At 43.3% G+C, this 23,630-nt stretch overlaps 1 protein-coding gene across 1 annotated transcript in view; it reads left to right on the top strand.

The window, feature by feature from the left end:
* Positions 1 to 20,695, top strand: part of LOC112252638 (carbohydrate sulfotransferase 8-like) — an 88,264-nt gene extending 67,569 nt beyond the window's left edge. Inside the window, exons 3-5 of the mRNA XM_024424070.2 lie at positions 18,525 to 18,565; positions 18,713 to 19,122; positions 19,384 to 20,695. Coding sequence (XP_024279838.1) covers positions 18,525 to 18,565; positions 18,713 to 19,122; positions 19,384 to 20,092 — 1,160 coding nt within the window. The 3' untranslated portion in view covers positions 20,093 to 20,695. The remainder of the gene's footprint in view (positions 1 to 18,524; positions 18,566 to 18,712; positions 19,123 to 19,383) is intronic.
* The last annotated feature ends 2,935 nt before the right edge of the window (positions 20,696 to 23,630 follow it).

Raw genomic sequence — 23,630 nt, 5'->3', positions numbered from 1 at the left:
GCGTGACTTGAAAGGCTTCCGGACCACAGCACTGTGTGCTGTTTGTTGAAAGAGCCATCTTTGTCACAGTATCTCCTGCTCAGTGCAGAGGTAATGAGTCGAGGCACTGAGTTGGAATAGAGCACCTGAGGAGCTTTCATAAAGTAGAATTACTATAAATCTATGGAAGCTTTAATGTCCACAGACAGAGGATAGCGGGATCTGACTAGTCATATGAGCATGTGCACTTTTAGGGACAGAAACCAACTGTATACAGTACCAGTCAAAAGCTCAGACACACCTACTCATTCAAGGGTTTTTCTTTATTTTTACAAATGTTCTACATTGTAGAATAATAGTGACGACATCAACACTATGAAATAACACCTATGGAATCACGTTTTAACAAATCAAAATATATGATATTATATTTTAGATTATTCAAAGTAGCCACCCTTTGCCATGATGACAGCTTTGCACACTCTTGGCATTCTCTCAACCAGCTTTACCTGGAATGCTTTTCCAACAGTCTTGAAGGAGTTCCCACATATGCTGAGCATTTGTTGGCTGTTTTTCCTTCACTCTGTGGTCCAACTCATCCCAAACCATCTCAATTGGGTTGTTGTTGGGTGATTGTGGAGGCCAGGTCATCTGATGCAGCACTCCATCAATCTCCTTCTTGGTCAAATAGCCCTTACACAGCCTGGAGGTGTGTTGGGTCATTGTCCTGTTGAAAAACAAATGATTGTCCCACTGAGCGCAAACCAGATGGGATGGAGTATCTCGGCAGAATGCTGTGGTTGCCATGCTGGTTAAGTGTGCCTTGAATTCTAAATAAATCACTGACAGTCTCACCAGCAAAACACCCCCACGCCATCACACCTTCTCCTCCATGCTTCACGGTGGGAACCACACATGCGGAGATAATCCATTCACCTGCGTCTCACAAAGACCCGGCGGTTGGAACCAAAAATCTCAAATTTGGACTCATCAGACCAAAGGACAGATTTCCTCCGGTCTATTGTTCATTGTGTTTTAATCAGTTATTTGGTGACATTTGATTATATTTAGTATAGTTTTATTTTTATTGTATTTTGTTTTGTATTTTACCCCCTTTTTCTCTCCAATTTCCTGATATTCAATTGCGATCCAATTACGATCTTTTCTTAGCGCTGCAACTCCCCAACAGGCTTGGGAAAGTGGAAGGTCGAGTCATGCGTCCGAAACATGACCCGTCAAACCGCGCCTCTTAACACCCGCCCACTGAACCGGGAAGCCAGCTGCACCAGTGTCAGCGGAAACACCGCTCAACTGACAACCGAAGTCAGCCTACAAGCGCCCGGCCCACCACAAGGAGTCGCTAGAGCGCGATGAGCCAAGTAAAGCCCCCCAGGCCAAACCCTCCCCTAACCCGGACGATGCTGGGCCAATTGTGCACCGCCCTATGGGACTCCTTATCACGGGTCTGTAGTGACGCCTCAAGCACTGCGATGCAGTGCCTTAGACCGCTGCGTCACTCGATAGGCCCATATTTAGTATAGTTTTATCTAAAAATGATAACTTTTTAAAAGTTTTACATTTTTATGAAATTCACTGAGGAGGATGGTCCTCCACTTCCTCTTCCGAGGAGCATCTACTGGTCAGAAGATACTGTAATACAAGCAGTAATACAAGCAGCAGTGAGAAATCTGAATAAAAGACCAACTCATGCCCTTAGGTTTTCTTTACTATTTGTTGTTGTTGAAGCAAAGGCATCTGAGCAATAAGGCATACTTCAGGAATATTGCACCCAATGGACCAAAGTTGAGCACATTAAAAAGTGAGTCAATGTTTGTTGGTGTAGATTTCAGTCTCAGTTCTTATTAGCCAGGGTAACAGTGTCTAATGGAGACAGGGATAACTCATATCTTAAAAAGATCTGGCAAGCATGTACAGAATTTATGTTTGGTGGGATTAATACTGGGAACATTAAAGATCTCAGTTTAGGTCGTTAGCGAGTCAGGTAAATAAATCCCTGTGAAATTAGAGTAAGCAACTCTGCAAGGCTTTCCTGGTAATTTGACATTGACGCGTTACCATAAGTTAACATGCTTTACTCTGTGATGCAGGACACTTTGCTTTGGAAGATCAGAATATCTTCCTGACGTGGTGTGACTGGCTGGGTAGAATTTTGAAACCAAATGGAAATGGTTTCATTGTATAAGTGCACTTAAACACATTGACATACAGTATGCATGCAGTGGATACAGTATGCATACATACACATTCTCAAGTTATTTGCCATTGTAGAGGAGAAAATGGGAACACTATGTCACACTAGCAAAAAAACACCAGTAGCGTATAGTAGCCTAAATTGTTGTTCATACATTGTTCTCTTAACTGATGAATGGTCACATGACTGACATTAACATGGCTGTTCTTCTGTGCACACAACAGTTGACTGAGACCAGGTGAGCTGGAGCTGCAGCTCTACTTTAAGTCGTATCAAGGTTATGTGGGCCAATGTGGGATGACAGCAATTATGCAAAGTACTAAATTCAATCGACCACTGCTCCGCTCTGGCTGACGCATTAATAAAATAGAAGATTATGCATTAATATATTGTCGATTCTCTTTGATTACTCCATGTTTTCATGCAGAAAGTAGCTATATACAGTGCATTCGTAAAGTATTCAGACCGCTCAACTTTTTCCACATTTTGTTACATTACAGCCTTATTCTAAAATGGATGAAATAAATAAAACAATTCTCAATCTACATACAATACCCGATAATGACAAAGGAAAAACATTTTTTTTTAAACATTTTTGCTACTGTTTCAAAATTAAAAGATTAAAATATCACATTTACATAAGTATTCAGACCCTTTGCTATGAGACTCGAAATTGAGCTCAGGTCCATCCTGTTTCCATTGATCATCCTTGAGCTGTTTCTACAACTTGATTGGAGTCCACCTGTGGTAAATTCAATTGATTGGACATAAATTGTCTATATAAGGTCCCACAGTTGACAGCGCAAGTTAGAGCAAAAACCAAGCCATGAGGTCGAAGGAATTGTCCGTAGAGCTCCGAGACAGGATTGTGTCAAAACACAGATCTGGGGAACTCCAACATTCTTAAATAGAAGAAGTTTGGAACCACCAAGACTCTTCCTAGAGCTGGGCGCCCGGCCAAACTGAGCAATCGGGGGAGAAGGGCCTTGGTCAGGGAGGTGATCAAGGACCCGATGGTCACTCTGACAGAGCTCTGTTCCTCTGTGGAGATGAGAGAACCATCCAGAAGGACAACCATATCTGCAGTACTGAGTAGTACGGAGTAAAGGGTCTGAATACTTATGTAAATGTGATATTTCTGTTTAGAATTTTTTATAAATTGCAACATTTTCTAAAAACCTGTTTTTGCTTTGTCATTATGGGGTATTGTGTGTAGATTGATGAGGGGGGGAAACTATTTAAGCTATTTTAGAATAAGGCTGTAACCTAATAAAATTGGAAAAAGTCAAGGGGTCTGAATACTTCCCGAAGGCACTGTACATCCTTAGTACAAGAAACAATATCCACCGAATGCATATTTCGTAGAGCAGTGAGTTGGTGTGCTTGTCACATCGAGATTAAACATCTCTGTATCTGCCTTTGTGCTTTGTCATCTTTTTATGTTTTGTTGGTTTTCATTTTGTCTCTAGATCTTTTGTCTTTGCATCCGTGAGTCATACGTAGGGCTGTGGCAGTCATGAAATTGTCAGCGGGTTATTGTCATGCAAAAAAACTGGCAGTCTCACGGTAATTGACCGTCAAATAACAAACACATTTAGCATCTCCAGGCTCCTCACATAAAGCCGCAACAAGGAGCGTTTACATTTTGAAACAGGTCCTATATGATAGATTTATAGTTATTTGGAAACTTTAGCTGTAAATGATACAAACCTTACAATGCCTTAGACATCAAAAGATATATGTGCTGCATGATGTGACTATTGGCTATTGAGGATTTGAAAAGTCGGCAAAAAAAGCTTGCGCTCTGTTTCTTGCCGCTGTTCTCTCATCAAGTGATCATATTTTAACCCATCAGACTATTCTCAATTGAGTCTTGTCTTTATTAATATGTAAAATTATTTTCGATTTACAATGGCCCATTATCAAATAGGCAAGAACAGGGACAAGACAAAAAAATGCATGTAATCGACATGGACTGGAATAGAGAATGGAGGCTATTTTCCCGCCTGAATGTTTTTCACTCATGGCTACTGCGGTAATTTACCTGCGCCATTCTATATGCCATGGGCTCTCCAACCCCGTTCCTGTAGCTACCCAGTGCTTCATTTGGGAAAACAAGTGAAATCTGTTCGGGAATATGAATGGTAACATGTTTTCACAATGAAATATATTTCTTAAACTGTTGACAGCCCCTCTCTGCACGGTGGCGAAAGGAATGAACGAGAGAGGGGAGCAGATTTAAACTCAGTTGTGAGATATTCTGTAGTTAAAAGGTAATGTGTCAGTCTATTATTTTTTTTTATTATTAAAAATGCCCTATTACTAGGCTATTCAAAATCAAAAACAAATTCACTATAATTGTAGGCTAAATCTGAATTTGTTTAATTTAGGCTAGACCAATTATTACACCAAAGATATCTTAAATCAGTATTATTTAAAATGTTTTTCTGCCATGTGTAATAGGCGGGAGGCTATTTCTTGTATAACGGCACAATCATTTTGAAGGGGGTGCTTATATTTAGGCCTATAAAGTGCTGTCCTTTTCTTTGTGTTAGGCATTGAAACAACATCCACAATGACCAAGTTTTTTAAACTCAGTTTCATCCTATTGTTTAACTTCTTTCTTCAAATTGATCAATCGCTTCCCGGTTCGTTTTGATGATAAGTGTTTGATGTGATTTTCCATAGCATTTGCATTGATGACAGAGTGGTTAGAGGGACAATAGAGCCCTGAGTACCAGGCCATTAGACACCTGATGATCGTTAGTAAGATGGGTACTACGACTGCATGTCCAGAGTGCATAAAAGGAGATTACCATGACTCAGCGGTCACGTAGAGTTTTACTGCGTTCATGGCTCATGGCTGCAGGTGTGGTGGTAATATTGGCACCACACCAGCCCTAGTCATACATCACACATCAGTGAAGAAGTGCTGTGATAAACTACTGGTAATCCCTCTAGAAGATGACATGTGTAACAATGTGTGTTGGTGGCAGGGAAGTCAGGCGCAGGAGAATCGAACTTTGTACAAATGGAGTCATTTAGTAAACTTGACAAAAACTCCAAACCAAAATACAACATAAATAAAAGTGGGGGCAAGAACCCGTTGTGCCCCAATACACGAACATACAATCTCCGACAAGGACATGAGGGGAAACAGAGGGTTAAATACACAACATTTAATTGATGGGATTGGAACCAGGTGTGAAGGAAGACAAGACAAAACCAATGGAAAATGACAAATGGATCGGTGATGGCTAGAAGATCGGTGACGTCGACCGCCGAACACCGCCCCAACAAGGAGGGGGACCGACTTTGGTGGAAGTCGTGACAACATGTTTGATTGTGATGTAAAGAGTCTACAGGCCTGTGTAATGTGTATTGATAGGCTATACAGATACATTTACAATGTACTGCATGCATTTCTGAGCATGTGTGTGTACCTTCATTTATGCATATTGCACGCGTTTTTATATATGTTTGTGAGAATCTGTTTCTATACACGTGTGTGTGTGTGTGTGTGTGTGTACACCAGTGGAGGCTCCTCAGAGGAAGAAGAGGAGGACCATCCTCGGTGAATTTCATAAAAAAATACAAAATTTAATATAAAAATAACATCAGCCTTTTTAGATCAAATTATACAAAATATATTCAAAATGTCACGTGTTGATGTGAAAAGGAATACAACAGGCTGTTTGTATATGGCTATGAAAGTTAACTGTTTTCACATGTTCAGGGGTGTATTCATTCATTCTGCCGATTCTGTTGAAAAACATTTCTTAAACAGAAACAAACAGAACAAAACGGGGATAAACATACCTGAATTTGTCCAATGAAAACTCTCGTTTTCAACTGTTGGACTAATGACTACACCCAAGATCAGCTAGATGCTGGCAAGAGTGTGCAAGGCGCTATTGAATGTGTCACTGTCCATCAACTGAAATTTGTCTCCCGACCTGTGTGCACCTGCGTTGTAAACTTTCATTCATAGACTAGGTTGTAGCAATGTCATGATGGGTATAGGGGACATTTGAGTATCAGTAGCCTAAACCTATCGCTGTTATATTGAACTGGGTGAATGGACTATGAATGAGAGTCATCCAATATGCTGTAATATAAATAAGGCCATGCTCATATAAAAAATCCTCCTACCTCATCTTAAACAGCACCGGCCGCCACTGATCTGCACGAGTGTCTTTGTGTGTCTATACAAGTGACTACTCTTGTACAGACACCCTCCCCCCCTCCCCCATACGCTCAGAGTTTGAGTCTATGGAGTTGTGCTGTCCTTTCTTGCTCAGGGGTGAGAGAGAAGATGAGTGCAGCGTGAATACAGTTAGTCAACTCAACAAATGAGTTGATGGAATTACATTTGTAAGGAAAACTGAGAAACTGATGTTTTTCAAGTTGAAATAATGACACTGTTTTACAGTAGATTTTAATCGAGAGAGTAGTTAGTATGGTGAGGATTAGAAAGAGCAGAGTGCAGAGTTATGGATGTTACTCATAGAGTCTGTCTGTAGACTGACAGTGGAGAGACCTTAGACAGGTGGTTTAAATCTGGTTCTTGCCTAGGAAGTAAGTAATTGGCCCTTCAGCTCAGCTCCCCACGACACACACACACACACACACACACACACACACACACACACACACACACACACACAGTAAATATAATATAACATATGACATTTAGCAGATGCTTTTATCCAAAGCGACTTACAGACATGTGTGCATACATTTTACATATGGGCGGCCTCAGGAATGTTTATTTAACTAGGCAAGTCGGTTAAGGACACATTCTTATTTACATTGACAGCCTAGGAACACTGGGGAAGAACGAAAGATTTTTTACCTTGTCAGCTCGGGGATTCGATCTAGCAACCTTTCGTGGTTAATGGCCCAACTCTAGCCGCCCCAATCTAACCCACAATCCTGGCGTTGCAAGCTCCATGCTCTACAAACTGAGCCAGAGTACAAACACACACACACACACACACACACACACACACACACACACACACACACACACACACACACACACACACACACACACACACACACACACACACACACTACACAAACACCCCTCTCTTTCAGTGTGTCACCAGTAGCAGGCCTCCACAGGTCTGGCATATAATCGATCCTGTGATGACCCTGTGTAGGTCAATGTGATGGCATTGACACAACCTTCCTGTCCTCCCTGTTGACACGTGCTGTCAGTCAGTTCTAGGATTGAATGGCCTGGTTACCGAGATTTACCGGGATTTACCGCCCAAAACCACTCCCTTTTCCCGGGATAACTAACTGCAAGAAACTGGTAAATGATTTATACAGCATGGTGTGAAATGGAACTGTTAAATTATATGCAATGTCTAAATCTGTCTTCTCTACGGCCTCTGCATGATGAATCATCAACGCTTATGGTGGGGACAGACAGCCCATCTCAGTATGGTACGCAGTTCACAAATACTTCATATCATCACAGTAACTTTTTTTCTTGTGACAGGTAAGCCTGCATTTGCTGTAGCATAGTCTATGCCACAGTAATATAAAGACTGAATGCGCATCTAATTTACTCATCTACATCTGGCTTTTGGGGGTCACCTTATTTTTTTTAATTGTAAAGATTTGTATTTATATACTCCAGCTGCAAAGTAAAAAAAAACAGCCTTATCACTGGAATATCATCGCTTTAAATCAGGGCACGGCGCGAGCACTCTTTTGCAGTCTTTCGATATCTCCATTAACTCCATTAAAATTGCATCCAAAATAGATCATCCTGTTCTAGATTGATATATAGCCCTATACAGTGACTTCAAAAAGTATTCAGACCCCTTGACTTTTTCTAAAATGTATTAAATAAATCAAAATCCTCAGCAATCTACACACAATACCCCATAATGACAAAGTGAAAAGAGGTTCTTAGACATTTAAAAGAAACATATTAAACATAAAAACAGATGCCTTCAGACCCTTTGCTATGAGACTCGAAATTGACCTCAGGTGCATCCTGTTTCCATTGATCATCCTTGAGATGTTTCTACAATTTGATTTGAGTCCACCTGTGGTAATGTGACGATCGTCTGAAGAAGTCGACCAAGGTGCAGCCTGGTAAGTGTTCATGATCTTTAACACTCAGAACACCAAACAAAAACAACAAAAGGCTTCACAGAGCGCACAAAAAACAAGATCTCACAACATAGGTGGGAAAACAGGCTACCTAAGTATGATTCCCAATCAGAGACAACGATAGACAGCTGCCTCTGATTGGGAACCACACTCGGCCAAAACCAAAGAAATACAAAACATAGAATGCCCACCCCACATCACACCCTGACCTCACCAAATAGAGAAATAAAACGTCTCTCTAAGGTCAGGGCGTGACAGGTAAATTCAATTGATTGGAATGATTTGAAAAGGCACACGCCTGTCTATATAAGTTCCCACAGTTGACAGTGCTTGTCAGAGCAAAAACCAAGCCATGAGGTCAAAGGACTTGTTCGTATAGCTCCGAGACAGGATTGTGTCGAGGCACAGATCTGGGGAAGAGAACCAGAAAATGTCTGCAGCATTGAACACAGTGGCCTCCATCATTCTTAAATGGAAGAAGTTTGGAACCACCAAGACTCTTCCTAGAGCTGGCCGCCCGGCCAAACTGAGAAATCGGGGGAGAAGGGTCTTGGTCAGGGAGGTGACCCGATGGTCAATCTGACAGAGCTCAAGAGTTCCTCTGTGGAGATGGGAGAACCTTCCAGAAGGACAACCATCTCTGCAGCACTCCACTAATCTGGCCTTTATGGTAGAGTAACCAGACGGAAGCCACTCCTCAGTAAAAAGGCACATGACAGCCTGCTTAGAGTTTGCCGAAAGGCACATAATGGACTCTCAGACCATGAGAAAGTGGCAGCGGCTGTGAGACTAGTCAGGATCAAGGCGAAAATGAACGGAGCAAAGTACAGAGATCCTTAATGAAAACCTGTTCCAGAGCTCTCAGGATCTCAGGACTGGGGGCGAAGATTCACCTTCCAACAGGACAACGACCTTAAGCACACAGCAAAGACGACGCAGGAGTGGCTTCGGGACAAGTCTTGGAAAGTCCTTGAGTGGCTCAGCCAGAGCCCAGACTTGAACCTGATCGAGCATCTCTGGAGAGACGTGAAAATAGCTGTGCAGCAACGCTCCCCATCCAACCTGACAAAGCTTGAGAGGATCTGCAGAGAAGAATGGGAGAAACTCCACAAATACAGGTGTGCCAAGCTTATAGTGTCATACCCAAGAAGAGTCGAGGCTGTAATAGCTGGCAAAGGTGCTTCAACAAAGTACTAAGTAAAGGGTCTAAATACTTATGTAAATGTGATCATGGCGGTTTCTTTTGTTTTTTATAAATTAGCAAACATTTCTAAAAACATGTTTTTGATTTGTAATTATGGGGTATTGTGTGTAGATTGATGAGGGAAACTCATATTTAATTAATTTTAGAATAAGGCTGTAACCTAACAAAATAAATTCAATGCAGTATTATACTTATATTTCGCCAATTAATGATGGGTTATGCATAATAAGCTTCTAATGTATAGGCTCTGTGTCTTGCGGAATACGCACGCACCTGTGCTCCGCTGGCCTTTCCTTCTAAAAAAAACGCTCCATAGCTATTGGGAGTCCTATGCAGGAAACGCTAGACTAGAATATCTTGATTGACATGTTTTTTTTTTAGCATTTCTTATGCCAATAGACTTCGAAAAGAATGCAAGCTCTTGTTCTCTGAATGTTAAATACAGCAGCCAATAGATCGGGTCGTTTGAAAGAAGAGCGAACGCACGATGGCGGTAGGCTAAAGCAGTTATTTATTCAGACCCGTAACCGTTCAAAGTTCCTCAAGAGAAGTGAAAGTCTTCATCATTGAATTCTAGTCCTATCTTATTCATGAATGTCATTAGAATGGTGAAGGGAGGGTAAACAAAACTTATTTAATTTAACTTTTGAATGAAACTGAAAGCGCGAACCACTGCTTTTAATCAGGGCAAGGTGACTGGTAACATGACCGAATACAAACAGTGCAGCTATTCCCTCCGCAAGGCTATCAAACAAGCTAAGCGTCAGTATAGAGCCAAAGTAGAATCTCAATTCAACGGCTCAGACACAAGAGGTATGTGGCAGGGTCTACAGTCAATCACGGACTACAAGAAGAAAACCAGCCCAGTCACGGACCAGGATGTCTTGCTCCCAGGCAGACTAAATAACTTTTTTGCCCGCTTTGAGGTCAATACAGTGCCACTGACACGGCCTGCAACGAAAACATGTGAACTCTCCTTCACTGCAGCCGAGGTGAGTAAAACATTTAAACGTGTTAACCCTCGCAAGGCTGCAGGCCCAGACGGCATCCCCAGCCGCGCCCTCAGAGCATGCGCAGACCAGCTGGCCGGTGTGTTCACGGACATATTCAATCAATCCCTATACCAGTCTGCTGTTCCCACATGCTTCAAGAGGGCCACCATTGTTCCTGTTCCCAAGAAAGCTAAGGTAACTGAGCTAAACGACTACCGCCCCGTAGCACTCACTTCCGTCATCATGAAGTGCTTTGAGAGACTAGTCAAGGACCATATCACCTCCACCCTACCTGACACCCTAGACCCACTCCAATTTGCTTACCACCCAAATAGGTCCACAAACGATGCAATCTCAACCACACTGCACACTGCCCTAACCCATCTGGACAAGAGGAATACCTATGTGAGAATGCTGTTCATCGACTACAGCTCGGCATTCAACACCATAGTACCCTCCAAGCTCGTCATCAAGCTCGAGACCCTGGGTCTCGACCCCGCCCTGTGCAACTGGGTACTGGACTTCCTGACGGGCCGCCCCCAGGTGGTGAGGGTAGGCAACAACATCTCCACCCCGCTGATCCTCAACACTGGGGCCCCACAAGGGTGCGTTCTGAGCCCTCTCCTGTACTCCCTGTTCACCCACGACTGCGTGGCCACGCACGCCTCCAACTCAATCATCAAGTTTGCGGACGACACAACAGTGGTAGGCTTGATTACCAAAAACGACGAGATGGCCTACAGGGAGGAGGTGAGGGCCCTCGGAGTGTGGTGTCAGGAAAATAACCTCACACTCAACGTCAACAAAACTAAGGAGATGATTGTGGACTTCAGGAAACAGCAGAGGGAACACCCCCCTATCCACATCGATGGAACAGTAGTGGAGAGGGTAGTAAGTTTTATGTTCCTCGGCATACACATCACAGACAAACTGAATTGGTCCACTCACACAGACAGCATCGTGAAGAAGGCGCAGCAGCGCCTCTTCAACCTCAGGAGGCTGAAGAAATTTGGCTTGTCACCAAAAGCACTCAAACTTCTACAGATGCACAATCGAGAGCATCCTGGCGGGCTGTATCACCGCCTGGTACGGCAACTGCTCCGCCCACAACCGTAAGGCTCTCTAGAGGGTAGTGAGGTCTGCACAACGCATCACCGGGGGCAAACTACCTGCCCTCCAGGACACCTACACCACCCGATGTTACAGGAAGGCCATAAAGATCATCAAGGACAACAACCACCCGAGCCACTGCCTGTTCACCCCGCTATCATCCAGAAGGCGAGGTCAGTACAGGTGCATCAAACCTGGGACCGAGAGACTGAAAAAGCTTCTATCTCAAGGCCATCAGACTGTTAAACAGCCACGGGCTGTATCTCCCCTGGTACGGCAACTGCTCCGCCCACAACCATAAGGCTCTCCAGAGGGTAGTGAGGTCTGCACAACGCATCACCGGGTGGCTGTTTAACAGTCTGATGGCCTTGAGATAGAAGCTGTTTTTCAGTTGAGTGGCTGCTGCCAACACACTGACTCAACTCCAGCCACTTTAATAATGGGAATTGATGGGAAATGATGTAAAATAGCACTCATAAACTTCTACAGATGCACAATCGAGAGCATCCTGGCGGGCTGTATCACCGCCTGGTACGGCAACTGCTCCGCCCACAACCGTAAGGCTCTCCAGAGGGTAGTGAGGTCTGCACAACGCATCACCGGGGGCAAACTACCTGCCCTCCAGGACACCTACACCACCCGATGTTACAGGAAGGCCATAAAGATCATCAAGGACAACAACCACCCGAGCCACTGCCTGTTCACCCCGCTATCATCCAGAAGGTGAGGTCAGTACAGGTGCATCAAACCTGGGACCGAGAGACTGAAAAACAGCTTCTATCTCAAGGCCATCAGACTGTTAAACAGCCACGGGCTGTATCTCCCCTGGTACGGCAACTGCTCCGCCCACAACCATAAGGCTCTCCAGAGGGTAGTGAGGTCTGCACAACGCATCACCGGGTGGCTGTTTAACAGTCTGATGGCCTTGAGATAGAAGCTGTTTTTCAGTTGAGTGGCTGCTGCCAACACACTGACTCAACTCCAGCCACTTTAATAATGGGAATTGATGGGAAATGATGTAAAATAGCACTCACAAACTTCTACAGATGCACAATCGAGAGCATCCTGGCGGGCTGTATCACCGCCTGGTACGGCAACTGCTCCGCCCACAACCGTAAGGCTCTCCAGAGGGTAGTGAGGTCTGCACAACGCATCACCGGGGGCAAACTACCTGCCCTCCAGGACACCTACACCACCCGATGTTACAGGAAGGCCATAAAGATCATCAAGGACAACAACCACCCGAGCCACTGCCTGTTCACCCCGCTATCATCCAGAAGGCGAGGTCAGTACAGGTGCATCAAACCTGGGACCGAGAGACTGAAAAACAGCTTCTATCTCAAGGCCATCAGACTGTTAAACAGCCACGGGCTGTATCACCGCCTGGTACGGCAACTGCTCCGCCCACAACCGTAAGGCTCTCCAGAGGGTAGTGAGGTCTGCACAACGCATCACCAGGGGCAAACTACCTGCCCTCCAGGACACCTACACCACCCGATGTTACAGGAAGGCCATAAAGATCATCAAGGACAACAACCACCCGAGCCACTGCCTGTTCACCCCGCTATCATCCAGAAGGCGAGGTCAGTACAGGTGCATCAAACCTGGGACCGAGAGACTGAAAAACAGCTTCTATCTCAAGGCCATCAGACTGTTAAACAGCCACGGGCTGTATCACCGCCTGGTACGGCAACTGCTCCGCCCACAACCATAAGGCTCTCCAGAGGGTAGTGAGGTCTGCACAACGCATCACCGGGTGGCTGTTTAACAGTCTGATGGCCTTGAGATAGAAGCTGTTTTTCAGTTGAGTGGCTGCTGCCAACACACTGACTCAACTCCAGCCACTTTAATAATGGGAATTGATGGGAAATGATGTAAAATATATCACTAGCCACTTTAAACAATACTACCTAATATAATGTTTACATACCCTACATTATTCATCTCATATGTATACGTATATACTGTACTCTATATCATCTACTGCATCCTTATGTAATACATGTATCACTAGCCACTTTAACTATGCCACTTTGTTTACATACTCATCTCATATGTATATACTGTACTCGATACCATCTACTGTATCTTGCCTATGCTGCTCTGTACCATCACTCATTCATATATCTTTATGTACATATTCTTTATCCCCTTACACTGTGTATAAGACAGTAGTTTTTTTTTGGAATTGTTAGTTAGATTACTTGTTGGATTATTACTGCATTGTCGGAACTAGAAGCACAAGCATTTCGCTACACTCGCATTAACATCTGCTAACCATGTGTATGTGACAAATAAAATTTGAGTTGATTTTGATTTTTGATTTGAAAGCAAGGAAAGAATGAAGCAACAACAAATAGAAATAGGAGGTTGGCTAATATTAGGGGAAATATTATGAAAGGTATAAATGCGTCAGCCTACTAATGATAAAATAGGCCCTATTATATTTCAAAATGAAAATCAAATCTTCTAGCATATACTTGTAACTTTGTAGACTGCATGTGCTGCACCAGAATCACATGTTCTCTCCCTGTTTAATCATGGTTTGAACGATGTGCGTAATTCCAGTCCATATAATAATAAAGTACAGTAATACTACCTAACTAACTACCAGTAGGTGTTCCAGATATGTGAAGATATGTGAAGAGGAAAACTGAACACATGCCGTTGAGGGCTATTACTTAGACAACCAACACAAGTGCAATTGACATAACCAATAATTAGCATTTATGTACAGTGCCTTTGGAAAGTATTCAGACCCCTTGACTTTATCCATATTTTGTTGAGTTACAGCCTTATTCTAAAATTGATTAAATAAATAAAAATCTACAGCAGTCTAAACAAATACCCTATAATAACACAGCAAAAACTGTTTACATTTTTTAAAATGTTTAAACATTTATTAAAACCAGAAATACCTTATTTACATAACTATTCAGACTTTTTGCGATGAGACTCGAAATTGAGCTCAGGTGCATCCTATTTCCATTGATCATCCTTGAGATGTTTGTACAATCTGATTGGAGTCCACCTGTGGAAAATTCAATTGATTGTACATGATATATAAGGTCCCACAGTTGACAGTGCATGTCAGAGCAAAAACCAAGCCATGAGGTCAAAGGAATTGTCCGTAGAGCTCCGAAACAGGATTGTGTCGAGGCACAGATCTCAGGAAGGCTACCAAAAAATGTCTGCAGCATTGAAGGTCCCAAGAACATAGTGGCCTCCATCATTATTAAATGGAAGAAGTGTGGAACCACCAAGAATCTTCCTAGAGCTGGCCACCTGGCCAAACTGAGCAATCAGGGGAGAAAGGCCTTGGTCAGGGAGGTGATCAAGAACCCGATGGTCACTCTGACAGAGCTCTATAGGTCCTCTGTGGAGATGGGAGAACCTTCCAGAAGGACAACCATCTCCACAGCACTCCACCAATCAGGATTTTATGGTAGAGTGGCCAGATGGAAGCCACTCCTCAGTAAAAGGCACATGACAGCCTGCTTAGAGTTTGTCAAAAGGCACATAAAGACTCTCAGACCATGATAAACAAGATTCTCTGATGTGATAAAACCTAGATTGAACTATTTGGCCTAAATCCCAAGCGTCACTACTGGAGGAAACCTGGCACCATCTCTATGGTGAAGCATGGTGGTGGCAGCATCATGCTGTGGGGGTGTTTTTCAGCGGCAGAGACTAGGAGACTAGTCAGGATCGACGCAAAGATGAACGGAGCAAAGTACAGAGAGATCCTTGATGAAAACCTGCTCCAGAGCTCTCAGGACCTCGGAAGGTGAACCTTCGCCCCCAGTCTAACAGGACAACGACCCTCAGCACATAGCCAAGACAATGCAGGAGTGGCTTCGGGACAAGTCTCTGAATGTCCTTCAGTGGTCCAGCCAGAGCCCGGACTTGAACCCTATCGAACATCTCTGGAGAGACATGAAAATAGCTGTGAAGCAACGCTCCCCATCCAACCTGACAGAGATTGAGAGGATCTGCAGAGAAGAATGGGAGAAACCCCCCAAATACGGGTGTGCCAAGCTTGTAGTGTCATACCCAAGAAGACTCAAGGCTATAATTGCTGCCAAAGGTGCTTAAACAAAGTACTGAGTAAAGGGTCTGAATACTTATGTTATATTTCTGGGGGGTTTTCTCCAGTTTTTGCCTTGTCAATATAGGATATTGTGTGTAGATTGATGAGGGGGGAAAAAATTGTCAATCAATTTTAGGATAAGGCTGTAACCTAACAAAATACGTAACAAGTCAAGGGGTCTGAATACTTCCCGAAGGCACTGTATGTATTTGAGCAGAACTGAAAACCAGTCAAACAGAAAGCATGATTCAATACTGGGGACTGAGTCACTAGACATTTTGACAACAGTCAATGTCTTTCACATTGTGTTGATAATCCATCATAAAATAATATTTTTTTGTGAGGGAAGTAGACACCCAAGAGATGGAGGAATACAACAGAAAACATCATTAGTCACCATAGCAGATGTTCAAGACATCACGTGGACATTAGAGATGTTACTGGTGAGAACTACAGCAACTACAGCGCAGGCTACCTTTTAAATACAGTCATATAATGATACATATAATGTTGCATCTAGAATGTATAACAACACTGTGCTAAATTTCTCATGAACTATTTCAAAAACAAGTACTCAATATTGTGTTACTTCTCTATGGCACCAGGCAGCTGCAAGAAAACTAAATAAATAAATTCAGGGCTATTGGGCTGCTCCACAAGGGGGTGACTGATGCTTTACATAACACTGACAACCTTGCCACTCTTTACTAGAACACACAAACACAGAGCGCCTGCTAATGTCTTTGTACCAAGAGTAATAGGGGATCCAGGTGCCTTTATAGCAGTTGACCTGGGATCATCTTAACACTGAAGGTTCCTGCTTTCTGACAGCTGCAGTGTCAGAAGAGACATGAAGAATCTCTCCTCCTCTCAAGAGGTCAACCACGTCTTACCCTGACTTCCAAGAGACTGAGTTTTGACTGAGTTTGGCACGATAAAGGAAAAGCAAAAAAACAAGCAACTGTATGAAGGGATATATTTTGAGCATTATAAAATAACATATTGCAGATGAATGACGGTAACAAAGACATACAGTGCCTTCAGAAAGTATTCAGACCCCTTGACTTTTTCCAAATTTGGTTACATTACAGCCTTATTCTAAAATTGATTAAATAGTTGTTTTCCTTCATCAATCTACACACAATACCCCATAATGACAAAGCAAAAACTGTTAAAAAAAACTGATCACATAAGTATTCAGACCCTTTACTCAGTATTTTGTTTAAGCACCTTTGGCAGCAATTACAGCCTTGAGTCTTCTTGGGTGTGACGCTACAAGCTTGGCACACCTGTATTTGGGGAGTTTCTCCCATTCCTCTCTGCAGATCCTGTCAAGCTCTGTCAGGTTGGATGGGGAGCGTTGCTGCACAGTTATTTTCATGTCTCTCCAGGGATGTTCAATAGGGTTCAAGTCCGGGCTCTGGCTGGGCCACTGAAGGACATTCAGAGACTTGTCCCGAAGCCACTCCTGCATTGTCTTGGCTATGTGCTTAGGGTCGTTGTCCTGTTGGAAGGTGAACCTTCGCCCCCAGTCTGAGGTTCTGAGCGCTCTGGAACAGGTTTTCATCAAGGATCTCTCTGTACTTTGCTCCATTCATCTTTACCTCGATCCTGCCTAGTCTCCCAGTCCCTGACTCTGAAAAACACCCCCACAGCATGATGCTGCCACCACCATGCTTCATGGTGCCAGGTTTCCTCCAGATGTGACACTTGGCATTCAGGCCAAAGAGTTCAATCTTGGTCTCATCAGACCAGAGAATCTTGTTTCTTATTGTCTGAGTGTCTTTATGTGCCTTTCGGCAAACTCCAAGCGGGCTGTCATGTGCCTTTTACTGAGGAGTGGCTTCTGTCTGGCCACTCTACTACCAAGGCCTGATTTGTGGTGTGCTGCAGAAATGGTTGTCCTTCTGTAAGGTTCTCCCATCCCCACAGAGGAACTCTAGAGCTCTGTCAGAGTGACCATCGGGTTCTTGGTCACTTCCCTGACCAAGGCCCTTCTCCCCTGATTGCTCAGTTTGGCCGGGCAGCCAATTCTAGGAAGATTCTTGGTGGTTCCAAACCTCTTCCATTTAAGAATGATGGAGTTCCCCAGATCTGTGCTTTGACACAATCCTGTCTTGGAGCTCTACGGACAATTCCTTCGACCTCATGGCTTGGTTTTTGAGCATTTTTGCGTAGAAACATCTCATGGATGATCAATGGAAACAGGATGCACCTGAGCTCAATTTCTAGTCTCATAGCAAAGGGTCTGCATACTTATGTAAATAAGCCATCTTTTTATTTTTAACACATTTTCAAAAATGTCTAAAAACCTCTTCACTTTGTGATTATGGAGTATTGTGTGTAGATTTCAGATGTTTATTTATTTAATCCATTTTAGAATAAGGCTGTAACGTAACAAAATGTGGAAAAAAGTCAAGGGGTCTGAATACTTTCGGGAAAGGCACTGTATATTTTGATGACAAAGCAGTTTTTGGCATCCCTACTCACCAGTCCTGTAACAATTCCTGTCCTATTATGCATAGTCACTTTTCCCAGTCTAAAGAATATCACTTGGCAAGGCACACACACACACAGACACACACACGTCTTGCCTCTCTATCAAAACCCAATCTTGTGATAAAATGGACCCTCCTCCTATAGCACCATCGGTAATAGACACCATCTCTCCTCCAGGCTCTCTCTTGATAACTATTTCAGCTCAGCTAGAGAAACTTGTTACCAGCAAAGGACTTTTTGTAATACGTAATGTAGGATTCTATCAATCTCTCTCAAACTCAACCCCCCCCCCTTGTCTCTCTCTAGGTGCAAAGTTGATGGTTGGTCCAAGGTGGCCAATTCCAAAGGTACGGTTATTGGATCAGATCAGATCAGATCACTGTTGTCTCAGTTCACTCAACATAATGTAATGGCACCATCTTGTGGATTCTTGAGAAACAAGTACTATATGAGCTTCTGTTAACAATTGTTCCATGTGCTCCTGTGTGCCACAGGAGCAGTCCTTTGACAGTGCAGTCGTTATAGGCATCAACCTGGGTGGAGGTTTCCATGGAGCACCAGGGGTAGAGATGTCCTCTAACGCCAGCCTCCCTACTCCTAGCCCCAGACAACCTCCCGCCTTCCAGTGGCTGCCCCACCCAGCCACCCCAACCTCTGGGGACCAGCAGGCCGTGAGCACCGGGCAACCCCTCACCAAACGCCACAGGAAGCTGCTGTTAAAGAGCGGGCCTGTAACCCCTAGTGGTGCCCGCTCTGGTGAAGAGGACAGTCGGCTACAGGGCCTGGCGCAAACCCAGGCGTCCCGTCGCCGCCTGCTCAGGGAGGTCTGCGCCAAATACCAGCCGGGTGTCACCGAGCGCCCTGTGTCCCGCCGGCAGGTGTCCCGCGTCTACGTGGAGGACAGGTGTTGTAACTTTGGTGGTTAATTTCATTGAGAATTATTTACAGATATTATTTACAGTACATAACTTATATGTATAATTGTATTTCATTGCAATTCATGTTCCTGGCTGATCTTGAGGTCCCCCCCCCCTGTCCATATAATTGAATTCATTGTGATCTAAAAAGGCAGAACTGATCCGAAATCAGGATTCCTAGATACATACAGGACACAGCCCCAGATAACTATGAATATATTTGTGTTGTACTGTTGAATAAACAATAGGTCAGGCCTGCTGTACTGTGAGGTGCCCAAAGCCGGCTGCTCCAACTGGAAACGGGTGCTGATGGTCCTAGGCGGCAGCGCCACCTCCACGCACATCATCGCCCACGACGACGCCCACTACGCCAACCAGCTCCGCCGACTGGACGCCTTCGACCAGGCGGGCGTGGCCGAGCGCCTCCGTTCCTACACCAAGGTCCTCTTCGTACGGGAGCCCTTCGAGAGGCTGGTTTCGGCCTTCCGCGACAAGTTCGAGAGCCCCAACTCGTACTACCACCCGGTGTTCGGCCGGCCCATCATCTCCCGGTACCGGGCCAACGCCTCACGCTCCGCCCTGAGCACCGGCGCCGGGGTCACCTTCAGAGAGTTTGTCCAGTACCTGTTGGATGTGAGGCGGCCCGTGGGCATGGACATCCACTGGGAGCCAGTCAGCCAGCTTTGCAGCCCCTGCCTGCTACGCAACGACTTCATCGGGAAGTTCGAGAACCTGAAGGAGGAGGCCAACTTCCTGCTACGGAGCATCGGGGCACCTAGAAACCTGACTTTCCCTGACTTTAAAGACAGGAACCCAAAGGCAGAAAGGACTTCCTCCTCCATCACCCAGAGATACTTTGAACAATTGAACTCCACAGAAAGACAGAGGGCCTATGACTTTTATTACATGGATTATCTGATGTTTAACTACCCCAAGCCCTTTAAAGACCTGTACTGAGGTACTGGCTGGATTGCCCGGTTGAGGTTATTAATATGAACACTACGGAAGAGATTATTATCCTGTGGGACTTGAATAAGCACTACAGGCACATTCATGTCAAATATTATTTTTTACAGGTCTTATTTACAAATGGCTAAAATAATGATTTAATGTAATTACTTTGGACATAGGTTGTAGGCCTACAGCTTTTTTGTCATAAAGCTTTGTATAGTGTGTCAAATGCATTTGCATTGATTGGCAGACCAGTGACTTCTATGAAGTGACCTGTACTTTGGGTAAAGAATGAGTGATCTGTTATTGTTATTGTTTTTCAGCCTTGTTACGTGAAGGTATACTTTTTGGTCCTCTTCAATAATGTGTATTCTTATTCTGCAGCCTAAGTTCATGAAAATAAGGAAAAGAGAGAGGCTAGATATACTCTCCCAGAGCAAAGGCTAGTGTTTGCAGATACTGGATAACGGATTTCATAGCTACTGCTTACTGATGAGAAATCAAATTGAATATAATTCAATTTGATTTCAAAACCACACTTGCTTTTATTTCATTTTTATTTAACCAGGCAAGTCAGTTGAGGACCAATTCTTATTTACAATGACTGCCCCCCCCGTGTCCAAACCCTCCCCTAACCCGGACGATGCTGGGCCAATTGTGCACTGCCCTATGGGGCTCCCTATTACTCAAATACAGAAACACATTAAATAAGGGACAGGAAAAATATATCAACGCAGGTTTCTTAAAACTATGGGTCGGGACCCAAGGTGGGCCTTGGGAATGTGAGATATGGGTCGCGAGTTGAGAGAATAGATCTATAAATCACACACTATTTCTTCTTCATTTGGGTCACGGGAGGACAGTCAATTTATAATTTGGGTCTCGAGCTGAAAATGTTTAAGAATCTGTGAATAGAGGAGGAAATAGTGGCATTACTATATAGTATGTTGGTTCATTGCATATAGCTTTCCAGATGTATCGGAGGTTAAATTATCTTTGAATCTGTTGGCAATTTATATTGAAACACATGATTTTGTTTTTGGATAATTACAGTACCAGTCAAACGTTTGGACACACCTATTCATTCAAATATATTTTAGATTCCTCCTTTCCTGTGGCGGTCCTCATGAGAGCCAGTTTCATCATAGCGCTGATGGTTTTTGCGACTGCACTTGAAGAAACTTTCAAAGTTCTTGAAATTATCCGGATTGACTGACCATAAAGTAATGATGGACTGTCATTTCTATTTGAGCTGTTCTTGCCATAATATGGACTCGGTCTTTTACCAAATAGGGCTATCTTCTGTATACCACCCCTACCTTGTCACAACACAACTGAATGGCTCAAATGCATTAAGAACGAAAGAAATTCCACAAATTAACTTTTAACAAGGCACACCTGTTAATTGAAATTCATTCCAGGTGACTACCTCATGAAGCTAGTTGAGAGAATGCCAAGCATGTGCATAGCTGTCATCAAGGCAAAGGGTGGCTACTTTGAAGAATTTCTAATATAAAATATATTTTTGATTTGTTTAACACCTTTTTGGTTACTACATGATTCCATATTTCATTGTTTTGATGTCTTCACTATTATTCTACAATGTAGAAAATAGTACAAAAATTAAGAAAAACCCTTGAATGAGTAGGTGCGTCCACATTTTTGACTGGTACTGAATATGGGCCTAATGTTACAATACAAATGATTACACTGTAAAAGAGAATGTACAATTGTTCTACATGTCTGTGCAGAAGTGTTCCATCTACAAACGTGATTTCAATCCCCTAGCCTTAACACTGCCAATTTTCATTTATTTGGGTTTTCAAGCGCCTTTACTATGAATAAATGTTAAGTAATTTAAAAAAAAAACATGTATCTATTATTTTTCCACATCTGGTTTTAGGAAAAGTGACAAATGTTAACATTTCCCCCACTTCAAATGACAAATTTGACACTTTATTTATCTAATCTGAGTTAAAGTGTCGTGTCTCATTCCCCTGGCCTGTGGGTCACTCTTAGCCTCTCTCCCCCTCTTTCTTTGTCTCTCATCAGGCCGGGGCCCCCAGGAGCAGCGTCAGGAAATACATGGTGCTCAGAGGACTCATCAGAACCATAGATGGACACATTTTGGCCAATTGAGATAAACATTACGACACAGGCACATGGATGCAAATGAATTGGTTTCACTCTTCTGAGCAGTAATAGATCTACAGTATGTACCATATCGAAGGTTTTTCAATATTCCTTGTCTGAGTCAGTGTAAGTTCATCAACTAAGATAAGTTTCAGGGTTATAATTTAACTTAGGTATCACTAAAACTGTTGGGGGTATGTTGCGAATCTGCCTTAGGTAGGAGCATAGGAAATTAGGTTACTGAACAAAAATATGAACGCAACAAGAAACAATTTCAAAGATTTTGCTGAGTTACAGTTCATATAAAGGAAATCAATTAATTGAAATAAATTAATTAGGCCCCAATAATCTATGGATTTCACATGACTCTCTTGACACAATGATGAAAATAGTCCTGGCCTCTAAACCTTCAAGCTGCATAGTGGACCCTATTCCAACTAAACTACTGAAAGAGCTGCTTTCTGTGCTTGGCCCTCCTATGTTGATTATAATAAATGGCTTCCTATCCACCGGAGGTGTACCAAATTCACTAAAAGTGGCAGTAATAAAGCCTCTCTTGAAAAAGCCAAACCTTGACCAAGAAAATTTTAAAAACGATCTGCCTTTATCGAATCTCCCATTCCTCTCAAAATGTTTTGAAAAATCTGTTGCGCAGCAACTCACTGCCTTCCTGAAGACAAACAATGGATACAAAATGCTTCAGTCTGGTTTTAGACCTCATCATAGCACTGAGACTGCACTTGTGAAGGTGGTAAATGACCTTTTAATGGTGTCAGACCGAGGCTCTGCATCAGTCCTCATGCTCCTAGACCTTAGTGCTACTTTTGATACCATCGATCACCACATTCTTTTGGAGAGATTGGAAACCCAAATTGGTCTAAACCGACAAGTTCTGGCCTGGGTTAGGTCTTATCTGTCGAAAGATATCAGTTTGTCTCTGTGGATGGTTTGTCCTCTGACAAATCCACTGTCAATTTCAGTGTTCCTCAAGGTTCTGTTTTAGGACCACTATTGTTTTCACTATATATTTTACCTCTTGGTGATGTCATTCGGAAACATAATGTTAACTTTCACTGCTATGTGGATGACACACAGCTGTACATTTCAATGAAACATGGTGAAGCCCCAAAATTGCCCTCCCTGGAAGCCTGTGTTTCAGACATAAGGAAGTGGATGGCAGCAAATGTTCTACTTTTAAACTTGGACAAACAGAGATGCTTGTTCTAGGTCCCAAGAAACAAAGAGATCTTCTGTTGAATCTGACAATTAATCTTGATGGTTGTATAGTCGTCTCAAATAATACTGTGAAGGACCTCGAAGTTACTCTGATCTCTCTTTTGACGAACATATCAAGACTGTTTCAAGGACAGCTTTTTTCCATCTACGTAACATTGCAAAAACCAGAAACTTT

The sequence above is a fragment of the Oncorhynchus tshawytscha genome, linkage group LG06, assembly GCF_018296145.1.
Source record: "Oncorhynchus tshawytscha isolate Ot180627B linkage group LG06, Otsh_v2.0, whole genome shotgun sequence".
In the NCBI taxonomy this organism is placed as follows: Eukaryota; Metazoa; Chordata; class Actinopteri; order Salmoniformes; family Salmonidae; genus Oncorhynchus; species Oncorhynchus tshawytscha.
The sequence above is the reverse complement of the archived record's forward strand: the minus strand, read 5'-3'. Positions and strand labels throughout refer to the sequence as shown.